Here is a 15,357-nt window from a genome sequence, read left to right on the forward strand (position 1 = left end):
GGTGAAGGCCTGGTCACTCGTAAAATACAATGTTACATTTATACTAACACGCTAAACCTACTACTCCGTCACTGTGGCATGCACCTGGGCGGCTCGGGGGTTAATGCCAGGGGGTGAAGAGAGGATGAAATACAGTCACGTTGACCCACACATTCTGGGCTCGGTTGATACTGCACCTCTGGCACTGAAGGTCTCCACCCTGGGTTTGATCTAGGATTTCTCCCTCCCTGTACCTTGTGTTACAACGGATGTGTTTTATGCTGGGGGTGAGGGCGTGAAACAGTCTCGCAAGCTTAGATCTTTTGTGGTCGCTTGATTTGTGCTTGGACAGGGGGGGTCACTCCCTTATCATGGATTGTGGGTGTGGGGTTAAGTCAGTGGTTTGGGCCTGGCTTTGGCTGGTTGGGTGGGGGTTAGAGGCCTGCAGCAGCTTACTGGAGATGGATAGTCGCTGCGCAGAGCCTTGTGCTGTTTTACGCTCTTGCAGAGTGCATTCCTCTGAACGATAGTAAATGTTTGCAACAGTGAAGGGACATGGGGGAAGTGGACTCCCGTGAGAACAGGCGGTGCATATTCCTTCTGCCTTAGCAAGGTTGGGCCTAGTGAAATCTTTCCATGGAGCTCAGCTGGTGCAGCGTGGTTATGCAAGCCTGTGCTTTCGTCATAAATACAAGATGGCATTTATTTCTATGGGTCTCCTAATGCCATGCATCTACTGTTCACGCTATATTGCTTTTCACACCAAGTTTCAGAGTGCGGTTTTCTCCCCCATGCTATCTCATAGGGGATTCGCTTCACCTGAAAGCGCTTAGGGATATACTCATTTCCATCTCAACAGTACTATAAATTGAGCAATGCTTGTGCACCCAAAGTGCTGACATAGAATTTAAGGCTGCCTTAGGTGACCAGGAGAGTGTTGCCGGACTTGATCCAGTGGATCTGGGAAAAACCAGCTCCAAAAATGAACTTCACATCACCATTGGAAGACCATTAGAGAGTGGTGACCCTACGTCCCTCTCCTGAGGAGGATGCAAGAGTTTTACCCTGTGATATCTTGTGGACATAAACATTGATTGTGGACTAGGCCATCAGGACAACAGAGACCTTTGCCTGATCAGTAGGAAGAATTAGCGTGCCTGAAGTCCCACTTAGGGTTTCTCAAAAATGTGAGGTTGGTGGAGGGGTTAGTTGGTTTGGAATGGGTCAATGTTAGCATACTATTTGTCTTGCAAACAAATGTGAGTAAATCCTTTCCCTAATCATAACCAGAAAATGAAGACGATTCTTTTCTAGCATTCACACTCACACGCTATGTTTGTTATCTTTAAGAATGGTTGTCCTTTGTCAGAGCTATAACAAAACACATGTGCCTACTCTTTCTGAGTTTAATAGGTAACAACATTACACATATTATGGTTTTCAAATGACTTCATTACACAGTCACACTTTTATGTAAAATTCCCTCCTCAGGCTACACAAGCTATTAACTATTAATACAATCTAGCCTATTTGATTTTTAGAGCTTATTTAACATTCCCGGTATCTGTTCAGTGAACTTAGTATACCATGGTCTTTAACCTCCGGGCCTTAAAGCAAATAAAGTAAGCACTTTCCATGAGGGAATCGGTTGAATATTATATTTTGTTTTGCATGTCGTTATGTGTTTTCACTTATTTTGCTCACAAACTAAAGTTTTGCAACTTCGTTTCAAAATCTAAAATTGTTGGGTCACTTGTCCTAGCTGCTGCCTTGCATCACAATGGTTATGTGTTCATTTTCACATTGGGCCTCATAACAAGTATGCTGGTCCGGAAATAGTGGTGCTGAGAGCACTGTACCGGCGCCGTTTTCCAGACCGGCACATTCCGAGTCACAAGTGCAAAAAAAACGTCACCGCAAAGTGACCCCCATGGTGCTACTGCACCTGGTAGCACTGTGACCGTAAAGAGCTTAAAGAGTCACTGGACGTCCCTGAATTACCAGCACAGTGGTAGTACGGGCACATTCAGAGTTCCGTTTACACAGAACACTGCCATAAAAATGGCTGTGGCACCGTGACCACTGCGCTGTAACACCGGCCCGTGGAACAGGCATTAAACAGTACCTGGAGAGTAGCAACAGGCCCCAGGTGGAGTAAATTAGCACAGCTGCACACCATTTACCACTGGGAATGTACAAAAGGACCACACTCACACCCAACCCACCTCCCAACACAACAATGTTGGCAGTCGCTGAAGTAGCAATTGGGCTGGGGAACCTGCAAGGAGCTATTGAGGATGAGGCAGCAGAGAGGCAGAGTAGGGGTTGTAGGCTCAGGAGGTGAATGAGGAACCAGTTGGCCATGCCTAACATCAATGTCCATCAGATAGCTCCCCGCAGGCAGTCACAAATTCCCCACATCAGGGCCTCGTCCTGGAACCTGACCCCAAGCCAAATCCACACCTTGTACTGGCTTGACAGTGGGACCATAATATCAATAGTCACCCTTATCAATGACGTCATCAGCAGCATGACAAACATATGGACTGCAATCCCACCGTTGCTGAAGGTAGTGTTGGTACTGCACTTCCTTGCAACCGGGTGAGCTGCACGGGCTGCCACAACCCTGTTTTTCCAGGATTGTGTAGATTGCACCCATGTGGAGTTGGTTGACAGACATGCCATTGAGGCAGTGTATAGAAATCACAAAAAATGTCACTCCCTCAAGGTGCAGATGGTCTGTGATGCTGAATACCTCATCACCCATTGCTGTGCACGTTTTTCGGGATCCAAACATGACTCAATGGTCTTGCGGAATTCCACGTTGCCAAAGTACATGGCATGTCACATCAGAGAGAGCACCTGGCTGTTGGGTTAGTAGAATGACCAATGCTTGACCTCTGTGTAGTGGGGGGTACATAGGCACTCACCAGAGCGCACCTTGCTGTTGGGTGAGTAGCATGACCAATGCTTGACCCCTGTGGAGTGGGGGGTAAATAGACACTCACCAGAGTGCACCTGGCCGTTGGGTGAGAAGAATGACCAATGCTTGACCTCTGTGTAGTGGGGGGGTAAATAGGCACTCACCAGAGTGCACCTTGCTGCTGATTGAATAGAATGACCAATGCCTGACCTCTGTGAAGTGGGGGGCACATTGGCACTCACCAGAGTTCACCTGGCCTTTGAGTGAGTAGAATGACCGATGCTTGACCTCTGTGTAGTGGGGGGGTAAATAGGCACTCACCAAAGTGCACCTGCTTTACCGCTGCATGAGGTCCATGACAGTTTTCCATGTCACAGGAATTCATGTTTCCGCAAAGTGAAAGTCCCCCTAACCAAGGAGTGGCACACTATGCAATGGTGACATGTACATGAGAGTATTCTCACTGGTGAGAAAGTAGCAGGTGCTCTAATGTGCACAATGCCTATTAGTCCTGCTGAGCACAGCAGTGTCTTGCCTCTAGTGCACTGCGGGTGGAGAACGCAGATTGTTAGCACCATACAAGACATGAGGCTCCAAGTAGGCATACACACACCATTGTTTACATTGAAAGGAATAAGAAATGTAGTAACATTGAAGGCCACATCATGACTGCAGACAGTGAGCAGGCCAAACAGTCTTAGTAGGAAATTGTGACCCAACTTTTGAATATAGAAAAGTTGTCACATGTAATTTTTGAAAATCCATTGGGTCATCTGTGGCATGTACTATGTTGTGTTCTGCTGCCTCAGGAGATCCGGCAGGGCACTAATGTATAGCCCCATCAAGGCTGGAATAATTGTCCTGGAAAGTGCCATGCTGCACAATATGTGTATTTGATGGAACATTTCAATGCCCCTGGACATTGACCCAGCAGATGAGGAGGAACGGGATGACGATGATGATGGGATTGGAGTTCGACCCCGGCGGGATGCCATGGATGGTCAACATGCACGGCATGCACTGATTCACAATTTATTTTAAGCAATCCTCACAGGCACATGGAGCACAATTTCTGACACGTAATTTGTAACACTTTGATTAAATAATGAATACTCAAACAGAAGAAGAATGTCCACTTGTGATTCAGATGCACAACCCAGTGTATTATGATAAAGACAAATGAAAACAGGTGCAACAACAAGACCTTCCCAAACGTACCCTCCCACCTCCCAGTCCCAAAATATCAACATGTGGAGCAAGTGTCAATGAATCTGCACTACTTCCTGCCACTCTTGCTGGCACGTTTGTCCCTCTGAGATGCGCCAGACAGGTGCATTGATCTTCTTCTGGGGCTGCCTGCCTGGGAGCTTGCAGGTGTGGTGCTGGTGGAGGGCACTGGCATCTTTTGAGGTGGTAGGCATGACATGATAGCCTGTAGGACCTGTGCCATTGTCTCGGCAATGTTAGATTGATCACAATGCCCTCATGGACCCTCCGAGACATGAGGACAGTGGCACAGACCGAACACCGAATGGCATGGGCAACCCAGCGGCCAATCGCCTGATTGCTCTCCCTCTGAAGGTGTGACTCCTCTAAGTGCTGCTGCACCAGTGTGGTCAGTGTGTCCTGATGCTCCGCCATCCATTGGAGATGCGCATTGAGCTCCTGGATCCATGGTTTGGGGCGAGCGCACAGGACTTCTGGGGTTCATCGGGCTTAATGTGCCCAGAACATCTGGGGTGTGCTCAGTGTCCTCGCCGCTCTTTCTGCCTGCCGTAACAGCCCCATACCCAGAACTGCTGTCTGTGCCATAAGACAGCCTTGTGGAGTGGTGGTGCTTGCATGTCCCTTTGGGAATGCACATGTGGCTTCGTGTGTCATGGGGGCAGCAGGTGGGACAGGCAGGGGGGCTGCCTGTATCACAGGGGCAGCAGGTGGGACAAGCAGAGGGTCTGCCTGTGTCATGGGGCAGCAGGGTTGTCTGCCGGCTCTGTGTGGTGTACCATTGCATTTGTCACTGCCCTGATGGGCGAGTTGCACCAGAGTTTGAGGGACGTTGTGTTATGGGCCTTGCACGTCCACTGTCCCTTGATGTTTGTGCTTGACAGTCATCCGTGTCAGATGATGTTCCTGTTGTGAATGAAAGGCATGCTGTTAGGGAACTGAATGGTTGAGTATTGTACAATTACATGCAACATGGTCCTCTTGCTATATTACATTGTGGGGGCAGGCAATGCTGCATAGTATGTCTAATTCATGCATGGGTTGCGTTGACTCAGCTGCAGGCACTGTGCAGATGGCACATGTGACATAGCTGTGCTGGGTATGCTCACATGTACACCCACATTGGGCTGTGGGTAGTGCCATGCATGTCTGTCCATGTGCAGATATCTGAAATGTGTTCCAAATGTTGTTGGAGGGGTGCGTGCCTGGAGTCAAGGTGAGACCTGGTTGCATGGCCAGGATGTGTGTGGTGTTTTCGTGGTAGGTCTTCCAGGGTCATGTGAGGAACAGGCACTCCACAATTGGTGTGTGCCCATGTGTCCATGCAGGTGAGGGCGTACCAGTGTTGTGATGGCAGTGGCAGCAAGGCAGACACATATGCATTCTCGTGACCAGGATGCACATTGTCGCCTTTGTGGGTTATGTTTTCTTCTGTTGTCAGTTGAGCCTGCTGAAGAGTTGTTCATCTGTGTTTGCATGTGCGAGTAGGGCGGGGGTGGGGAGTGCCTGGGTGTGTGGCATATGATGTAACAACGCTGTACACGCAGCTGTGTATGGGTGTCCCTGCATGGGTGTATGTGCTGCAGTGTGCAGGTGACACTGTGCCTCATTATGGGCCCTATATTAACCATGCCAGTGGTACCGGCAGTTTGCTACTGGAGCCATTGCCAATGTACATATGCTGACTTAACAGTGCAACTGGAATAATCAAAGACCAGGGCCCAGGAAGTCAGGCGGCAGGATGTTCTTGAATCACATTTGCATTAAGTCCCATACGGTCCCATGTGGGTTGGTAGGCATGTGCAGTGGCAATGTTGTTGATGGTGGCAGTGATTCCATGGCATCTCAGCATGCCAGGGCCGCAGCACCTGCCACAGACAGGCCTGTTGGGAGCTGCAGCCCTGGCAGCCACTGTAATGGACCATCCTCATGTGTTTGCTGGACCTGTCACATGTGAGTCACGCTGCTTACAGGAACCATAGTGTCAGTTCACATGCAGTCATGTGTGGTGCATGTGGTTGTGTATGGGTTATACTCGGGGGGCTTTGCACTGTATTCAGTGAGGCGGCATGGAAGTGCTGTGTGTGGTTGGGGTGATGTGGACAATGCTATGGGCATTATGTACATTGAGGGGGGGCAGGATATGCTTGTGTGAACTTTATATTTGTGAATTTCTGTACTCACCAGCCTCGACAGGTGTCCCACCTCCTGCCTCTGCTGCACAAACTCCCTCAATGCCCTCCTGATACAACACACTGCTGCACTTATCCTCCCATGGAAGTAGCTTCAGGGATGAGGGTGGTCCAACACCTGTGGCTGTGAATTTTTGCAGGTGTGCAGCCAGAAGTTTCTGCACCCTTAGCCAGAGGTCATCCCACCGTTTTATGGCAGTCTTTTACGCTCCATGCTGTCACACCCACAGCTGTCACTTTCCGGGCTACTTCTGCCCATATTGCCTTGTGCCGGAGCTGTGCTGGTCTGTGGAGAAAAGCTCCCCAACATTGTCAACTTTGTGCCCCACCAGCAAGTGTGGCTTCCGCTGGCGGGTTTGGGGAATCCTCAATGTCATGTTTGTTTATTTGTTTGTTTGTTTGTTTGTTTATTAATTTGTATAGCGCACCTGACCCAAAGGTATATGGGCGCTTAATCTTCGAGTTACAGGCAAGGTAGGGTACAATTATACAGTGATGAAGCAAAGGTGTACAAGACAGGATAGCAATTCGTGCATAGACAGTAATATAGCAATTCGTGCATAGACAGTAATATGCTGGCATGGTGCAAAATACAATCAAGCAGGAGGTATGCATTCAATCATGGTAGGTTAATTGTTGAGTAACCAGGTGATGACCTTAGTTCTGAAAGGTTGGAAGGTGGGTGTAGATTTGATATCCAGTGGAATGGTATTCCAAAGTTGTGAAGCCAGAACTGGGAAGCTGGAACCACCAGCTCTTTTGAGGGAGAATTTGGGCACAGTCAATTGTAGTGTATTAGAGGATCTAGTGGTTCTAGTGTTCTGTCTTAATGTGAATTTGTTGGTGAGATAGGGCGGGGCAAGGCCGTTGAGTGCTTTATAGGTGAGGCAGATAGTTTTTAGATCTATTTTTTGTTGGATGGATAGCCATTTGCATGCGATTCTGGTAGCCGAAATATGTTCTCTTCTGGGAATATTCAGGGCGGCACGGAGTGCATTATTTTGTATAACTTGCAGTTTATTGATTACCGTTTTGTTGGCACCTACGTAGAGACTATTGCAGTAATCTAGTTTAGATTGTATAAGTGCTCTGGCTAGGGTGAGGCAGTTGTTAGGGGAGATCAGCGGTCTACAGGCCCTGATTAGTTTGCCTGTGTAGGCCGTGGCTGAGGCAGTCATATTAATTTGTTTGGCTAGGTTAGTGTTCGTGTCGAGGTAAAAACCAAGGGTTTTTACATTCTTGGCGATAGTGATGGTGTTGCCGTCAATGGTAAGGCTAGTGTAGCTAGGACTAAGTTTCCGAATGGTGTTGGGTGAGCCGACAAGGAGCAGTTCAGTCTTGTCATCATTCAGGCAGAGGCCATGTGTGGCCATCCATGCCTGAATGATGGAGAAGACTTAATTGATCCAAATGGCGTCCGAATTATAGTTGCCGGTTAAGGTGAGGAGTATCTGGGTGTCGTCTGCGTAGTTGGTGTAGGTGACACCCAGATGGTCCAGCTTGTCGAATAGGGGCTTTGTAAAAATATTATACAAAGTGGGTGATACACACGATCCTTGTGGGACACCACAAGTAATAGGAATAGGGTCGGCCGCTGCTAGGGGTGAGAAGACCCGCATGGTCCTATTGTCCAGGAAGGATTGGATCCATGAAATTGCAGAGTGGAAGAAGTGAACTGCCGATGACAGATGGTTGCACAGGATTTTGTGATCAACCAGATCAAAGGCAGCGGATAGGTCAAGAAGAAGAAGGATGCCAGCTTTACCTTTGTCTTTGAGGTCGTCTATCTGGCACTTGAGATCGACCAGGGCCGTTTCTGTCCCGTGTTGTGGACGAAAGCCGGACTGGCGAATTCCTAGTAGATGGTTTGTCTCAAGGTAATCCTGGATTTGTAGATAGGCCACTCTATCAAGAATTTTTAGTAGGAATGGGACAGTGGTGATGGGTCTGTAATTTGTGGGTATATCTAGGTCGAGGGTAGTTTTTTTTAGTAGTGGTAGGACCCAGGATTGTTTTAGATTACTAGGGACCGAGTTATCAGAGAAAGACAGGTTTATTAATTTTGTGATGAATGGGGAGAGATCCCTTGCAGCATCTTTTATAATCTGAGCGGGACAGCTGTCCCCCTTGCAGTTCGAAGGTTTCAATGACGCTATGATTTTCTGTACTTCGGGTGTGGATACCTTTTTGAAGGTGAATCCTGGGCTGGAGGCTGGAGGCTGTAGGAGGGGGAGGGGTGGGACTGGAGGTCGGAACATAGGTGAGTTGTTGTTGTTTATTGTCAATTTTAGATTGGAGCCCTGAAATTTTGTTGACAAGGGCATTCTGGATCCCTGTGCACCATTGTTTATTTTTAGTGCAAGTATCCGTGGGAGGAATGGGGTTTTCTAGTTCCTTTAGGATCTTAAAGAGCTCCTTTGAGCTCATGTCCCTGTATATGTTGTGGCTTTCACTAAGGCTGGATGGCTTCTGATACAGGGAGATCGCAGTGGATTGTGATTTTTGTAATGTGTGCCGGGCTCGTTCCAGTTCCGCCGATTACGTTATTTCCGGTTCCGTTGTTTCCGGCTCCATATACGTGTTGCAGCTAGGTCCAGCATGCACGCAGAGGAGGAGGGTGCACTGCCACCATTTGGACAGTACATCCGTCTACGCCAGTGTTACTGTGATGATGGTGTCACTGGTTCCGCGGATAAGGCATGCGTGCGGCTGACAAGCCGCAATCCTACCTTCTTTCCGGAATCACACGGTGGTGGAGCCGTTAGGACCGCCGTCACAGTAACACCTGATTTTTACTGCAAAACTCATAATAAGGCCCATTGATTCTGTATTGTAGGCCCAAAAACGGATGGGAAAAAAACAATCCAAGGAGTGCACGATTTGCAAGGAAAACAGCCGTAATGCATGCAAATTACAGCCAAGAGTGTTAGTGAGCTCCTTTGAACTGAAAATTGGAAATGCTCTTGACGCGCCCACATTGGGTTACAATATTTAAAGACAAAAACTACAAATTTTGAATATATTACAAGTAACAAGTACATGTTAATCCCACGTTCCCTATCGGCTCCCACCTACATAAAATCTTAAATACAAAATATATCAGTGTGCCCCATTAGTTAGTACATTACCTGTGACCATCCTAAGTGCATCCTCCTATGAATTATCTATTTGTGCACTCAGCAGACAATACTACATCCTTATTGGCTAAAGTTATACATGTAACATTTACTAAAATGACATACCCTCATTTGCCAAAGCAAGTTCATACAACTTCTGATGTGCTGGCCCTCCTAAACGACCCAATCATGTTATGAGTGTGAACAGTGAAGTCAGAAAATTAGACACACTAATATCCTCTCCCATGAGCTAAGTCAGTTTGGCAATTCAGGCAGTTCCCACCCCTTGTGGCAGCATACTCTGCAGCTCTTTTTGCCACTTTAAAACATTTTGCTATCCCTAGCATATATTTTTCTGGCTATCTCTGGATAATCAAGTTGCTTCATAAAACAATTTAACACTCTTTGAAAATTAATTTCTCATACTTATTCATACTACCAAGCCATTCTATTGCAGATCCAGTTGTCACAACATTCCCAAGGTGGCAGTATGACCATGATCTTATTTGACGCTTTGGCAATGTTTCCACTCCAGGCTACGTTACCAAAAGGTGTCATTCACAACTATTGTACTTATCTCTCATCGAGAACACAAACTGTTATTCTACATTTCACTCAAAACTCCTGAGAACAGCTAGCCCCATGCAACAATAACTAATATGTGTGCTGCACCTCACCTTTCCTCCAAGGGCCTTAGCAAGCTGAGCACTCGCTGGGAAAGAAGGAATCAAGCTTTATTAAATAGATAGACAGAGGCTCAGATCTGCGGCTTAGTACCCTGAATGGCAGAAATCTACACCTCTGATGGGGCCTAGTCCAAAATGGCTGGACGCTGGCTAATGCAGCGAGAGGCCCGTGTGCTAATGGGGACCAGTAACAACACCTTTTTCTTCCCATCATTCAACTACGTACTCGGTAGCATAGTGCTCTCTAAAATGTGGCAAAACTAAATCCAATTAGAAAATGACCTGAAATGCTGCGACAAATGTCAGAACACTGACACTAAAATGAACCAATCTTTACGCTAATAGAATTTCCGCAGCCTGTATTTACCTCCACATTTAGGGCTCTACGCCTGCATCCTTAAAATACAATTGTGTATAAAGTCTGCACAAAATTGTATCATGATTGCTAATTGATTTTTTGAATGCTATTCCAGAGATGTCAAGTTTATTTTATTTTAGTAATTTTCCAGAGCATCACAAATTTCAGAAAATGTATGTTACTTTGGTCACACCGTAAAGCAAGTTTTTTTCAAATGTCAGAGGCCTCTGTAACAACTAAGGTGACAGCCTTACATCTACCACAAGAGATATGCATGCTGCAGAACTGATAGACTTTTTTTAATGGTTTGAGGCTACTTAAATTGCTATATGTGTAAATGAGTGGCTGTTTTTCTGCAATCTCCTTTGAAATGGCAGGGCAATACAATCAAACATTATGGAATGATAAGGTTTATTTGTAAAGGAATATTTTTCTCAAGTCATATCCTTAAACAAATACAGTGTTGGATGATGCAGTCGATGAAGCATAATTTCAATGTTATTTACTGTACATATTGTTTAAGAGACTTGTCTTCCTATCTGTCAGTAGGAAATTACGAAAAGTGCAAATAATTGAAGATTCTGAAACACAAATTTCAACGTTGACTATGAAGGGAGAACATAATGAAGATTCTCATGAAGAAACATCCAGCAAGAGATCAGAAAAAGGTGACACAGATGAAACTGACAAGGAAAATGTCAAAGACATTCCAAAAAAATCACCCTTTAAAGCACAATCTGCCAATAAACAATCCACTAATGCAACAGTGAAGAAGCCTACGCATTCACAAAAAGTGAACAAAATTCAAGAACCTTCCAGGCAGGTTTCACCCCCAACCATGAAACGAGAAAGAGAGGATGATGAAGAGAAGGCAGACGACCCTGACACAGAATATCACAAAGCTGGTTCAAGAAAGGCTTCCTATAAAACATTACCTGAAAAGGGAAGGAAGAAACCTACAATCAGTAGGCCTTTACAGAAAGTGAAAATAATTGAAGGACCAATGAGGCAGGTTTCATTGTCTTGTAGGAAGAGAGAAAACATGTATGATTGCAGTATAACATCTTATGAGGGATCAGATGAAGAAGAGACATATGACTCTGATACTGAATACTACATACATAATTCACGAAATGTGCAATTTAAAGCACATCCTAAAAAGAAACAATCCCCAGTGCAAAGCAGAAAGAAGATTCCGCCAACTATTCGTCATTTTCAGAAAGTGGAAATAATTGAAGAACCATACAGGCAGGTATCACACACAACAATGAAGAGAGACAGAATGGATACATCGGATGAGGAAACATCTTGTGAGGATTCAAATGAAGAGGAAGAGACAGACAACCATGGCAAGGAATATTACAAAGATAGTTCAAAAAAGGATTCCTTTAAATCACAACCTGAAATGAAACTGACGCTAGCTGAAGAAGGAAAGAAGAAACCTGACACTAATTGGCATTTACAGAAAGTGAAAATAATTGAAAAGCCATCGAGGCAGGATTCACCCAAAGCTCGGAAGACAGAAAGCAATTCTAATTCTAGTGAGGAAACATCTTGTGAGGAATCAGTTGAATATGACACAGAGGAGTCAAATGTGGAAATTTACAAATATATTCCAAAAAAGCCTTCCTTTAAAGGAGAATCTAACAAGAAGCAATCCACCGCTGAAAAGGGAAATAAAAAGCCTGTACAAAACATTACACAATCTATGGCTGATTCACGAAAGAAACAATCTGTTGCTGAATCTGGTGAACAAAACTCTATGACTGAGCCAGAAATGAAAACACGTTCAAAACCATATGTGAAAAGGGATCCTACTGCACACACAAAGACCAAGAAAACTGTGTCTGAATCAAGAAAGAAACCATCTGCAGCTGATCCAAAAGTGAAAGGATCTATGGCCACGAGAAAACAAAAACAAATTACAGATAACCCAACGGATAATCAAAGCAGGGCAAAAACAAAAAAGAAAAAATCTAGGGCTGGAATGAAAACTGAAAATTCTAAATTTAGGCACAAAAAGAGGAAACATAAAACTGATTAAAATAAAATATAAAATGTATGAGAGGAGAAACAAATCTGGAAATTGGCCTTAAAACAAGAACATGAAAAACAATAGTCAAGCCACAAATAAATCAGAAGAATTTTATACTCACTTTGACATATATAGTTGGTAAGTTAGTAGTATCTTGAATTTCTATTGGTTTCTGATTTTGTTTCACATTTATTACCCTTTACTTTCATGACTGGTGAAGTACCTATGCTATAGACATGATTAGAATAAGTCATGTGTATTGTCTTTGAAAATTCATACAAGTATACTCCTGCATATACATTAATTTAACTCTGTCCTCTCCATTGTCTATATAAAATGTACCCAGTACATTTTCCATTGTTTCAATGTTAGCTTGCTGTTATCTTTTTCTGATGCTCAGGAACATTAAAAGAACTTGCAGATGGATTTGAGATACTCATTTGTTTGTCCACCTCCAAGTATTGAATATTCTCAAAATACTTTGGCATTTGTTTTTCTTAGCTAGTAAGGAGGAAATGTCTAACTGAAATTGCATGCAGAGAATATCCAACATATTGAATGGGCATTCTCCAACTATGGTCCCTTTGCATTTTGCATTGACTATCTAGAATGTGTGATTTAAAATCATTTATTAGAGTTTGCCTATTAGAGTCTGCACAAAAACTGAGTTTGTTTGCTCGTCTTAATAGCATCACTGTTATTTGGTGGATCAAAAGAGCTGTGATTTTATCATGGATCCTCTCCCAGAGATTCCCCCTCTTAGTTGCAGAGGTTTTGTTCATCAGGTGTAAAAAAAAGTTGGCATGCCTCCTTAACCGCCCCATCAGCCTGAATAGGGAACTGCTTCACTGAATATGTTGCTTTGCTTAGACCCCCATCAGAAATTGTCAAATGCGTTTTCTCCCTTAAAGTTTTTGGTCAGCCATTTTGGACTAATGGTTATAGGAAGTAATTTAAAATATATTGTGTTTCCCAAATGGCCACCAAATTCCTATCCAAGTATTATTTCCTGCATAAGTGGTTGAGGTAGTTCTGCATGCAGAAATGTTCCTTGCCAATTATCACCTTCAGATGCAGAAGGTGTGAAATTACCAGTAATGTTCAGGCAGTAGGAATGCCCAAATCCTATCTCTGTTCTCTTATAGGAGAATTGGCATAACTGCATAGATATTTAAGACTTTAATTGCACCTAAAATTGTGTATTGAGGTCTAAAGTTTCAATTTAGACATGTGAGGTATTTCAAATAGCACATATTTTCTTCATATTTATACCCAATGAATTATAGTTTTATACATTGACTAATTATGAGGATGTTATGAAGATGTTAGTGTTCCTAAAATGCATGCATTATGTTATTAAAATACTACTGAATTCTGTGTTGTGTTTGCAACTTTCCATAAATAGAAAGTACTAAATGGGGTATAATTGATTCATTTAACCTATTCAATATTTCTTATGTAAGTATTTTCATTAATATTCTACGCAACCCAACTCATAATTACACAACATACTTAAAATACCTCACAGATTTTACCATTACAATCATACTGACAGTTATGCCTTAAGGCATCAGAAAGATGCACGCTGGAATTAATGGCCACCCAAAATACAGGATTATGCATTCCAAATATGGCATGTTGTTCAGCGATTTACCATTATCAGTGTATCATCAGTGCACAAATTAGCAATTATTTGGAGTGGTGGACCCAACCTTACCATATTGAACAATTTACAAAGAAAGGCAGTCACCCATGTAATGGAAACCATGCATACATTAATTCTGAGTATGATTGCCCATTTATACTGGATATTCATGAGAATGGGTGTTCTGCTCCCTCTTGTTTCTGTAGAGAAACCCCTCAATGCTCACACCAGAAAAAAATGCAACCCACTAGGGAAAAAGGCCCAGAAAAATGTTTTATTTTCACAGAAAATAGACGTGCAGCAGCAAAGAACTCTGCTGCCATCGAAAGATATGGAAAAATCAGTACAAGCAACAGTTTATAAAGCACACAGTGCAATCAGTGATGGAAATGACATAATGTACAAATACAAATGGCTGGTTGGTTGAGACCCTATACATAGACTACCAGTTTCATAAGGGATGCCAAGCCATTAGACCCAGCCCCTTCTGTCCATCATCTTCTACATGGGCTCCTCATCAGACATGAAGCTACAATTAGTGAGTATGCGAAGAAAAACAATACAGGCTGCATTTCTAACCTGATGTGCACCTGGTACTGCAGACAAGGGATAGGAGAATACTTTGAGGTCATTGCATCTAACAGACTACAGCTCAATTCCAGACATCTTGGCACCTGTCCAAAGCTCCACTTACTTATTTTGGCTATGTTGTATTACCCCTCCCAGCACCTCACAGCACAAATCACGTGCCCTACAATGAAGGCAACCAGTCCCTGCTTTCTGATCTTTCTTGATCAATTGGGTGTCTAACAGTTTTATTGCCGGTGGTCTGGGAATGACTGGTACCTTGGAATGGTGAGGGTCTTGGAATAGGAGCATCTGGATGCTATTGCTTAGAGTTGGGACAGGGAAGGTTTGAGACTCATGCCCTCCTTCTCGTGGATAGTTTTTTGTAGAGAACTCTCATCCCTCTAGTGGCCTTGCAGGGTGCATTCCTTCTGGGATACGAATGCAAGCAACATGACACAATGAAAAGTCTATGAATCTCTGCAGCTCTGGCCTTTCTCAACTTTGCGCATGTTACAACCAATTCCCTATTCCCACATGCATACACTTATTTCCATGTGTGTGGCTCAGGTATCGACTCTGGCTGCAGGGCAAAGCTAGGCCTCAATTTCAATATGGCTGCTAATATGTAA

At 44.1% G+C, this 15,357-nt stretch overlaps 1 protein-coding gene across 1 annotated transcript in view; it reads left to right on the forward strand.

Annotated features, from left to right (window-relative positions):
- Positions 1–12,522, forward strand: part of LOC138480533 (enolase-phosphatase E1-like) — a 64,696-nt gene extending 52,174 nt beyond the window's left edge. Inside the window, exon 4 of the mRNA XM_069612285.1 lies at positions 11,002–12,522. Within this exon, the coding sequence (XP_069468386.1) occupies positions 11,002–12,522 (1,521 nt within the window). The remainder of the gene's footprint in view (positions 1–11,001) is intronic.
- The last annotated feature ends 2,835 nt before the right edge of the window (positions 12,523–15,357 follow it).

The sequence above is a fragment of the Ambystoma mexicanum genome, chromosome 5p (genome assembly GCF_040938575.1).
Source record: "Ambystoma mexicanum isolate Mex_15411 chromosome 5p, UKY_AmexF1_1, whole genome shotgun sequence".
Lineage (NCBI taxonomy): Eukaryota > Metazoa > Chordata > Amphibia > Caudata > Ambystomatidae > Ambystoma > Ambystoma mexicanum.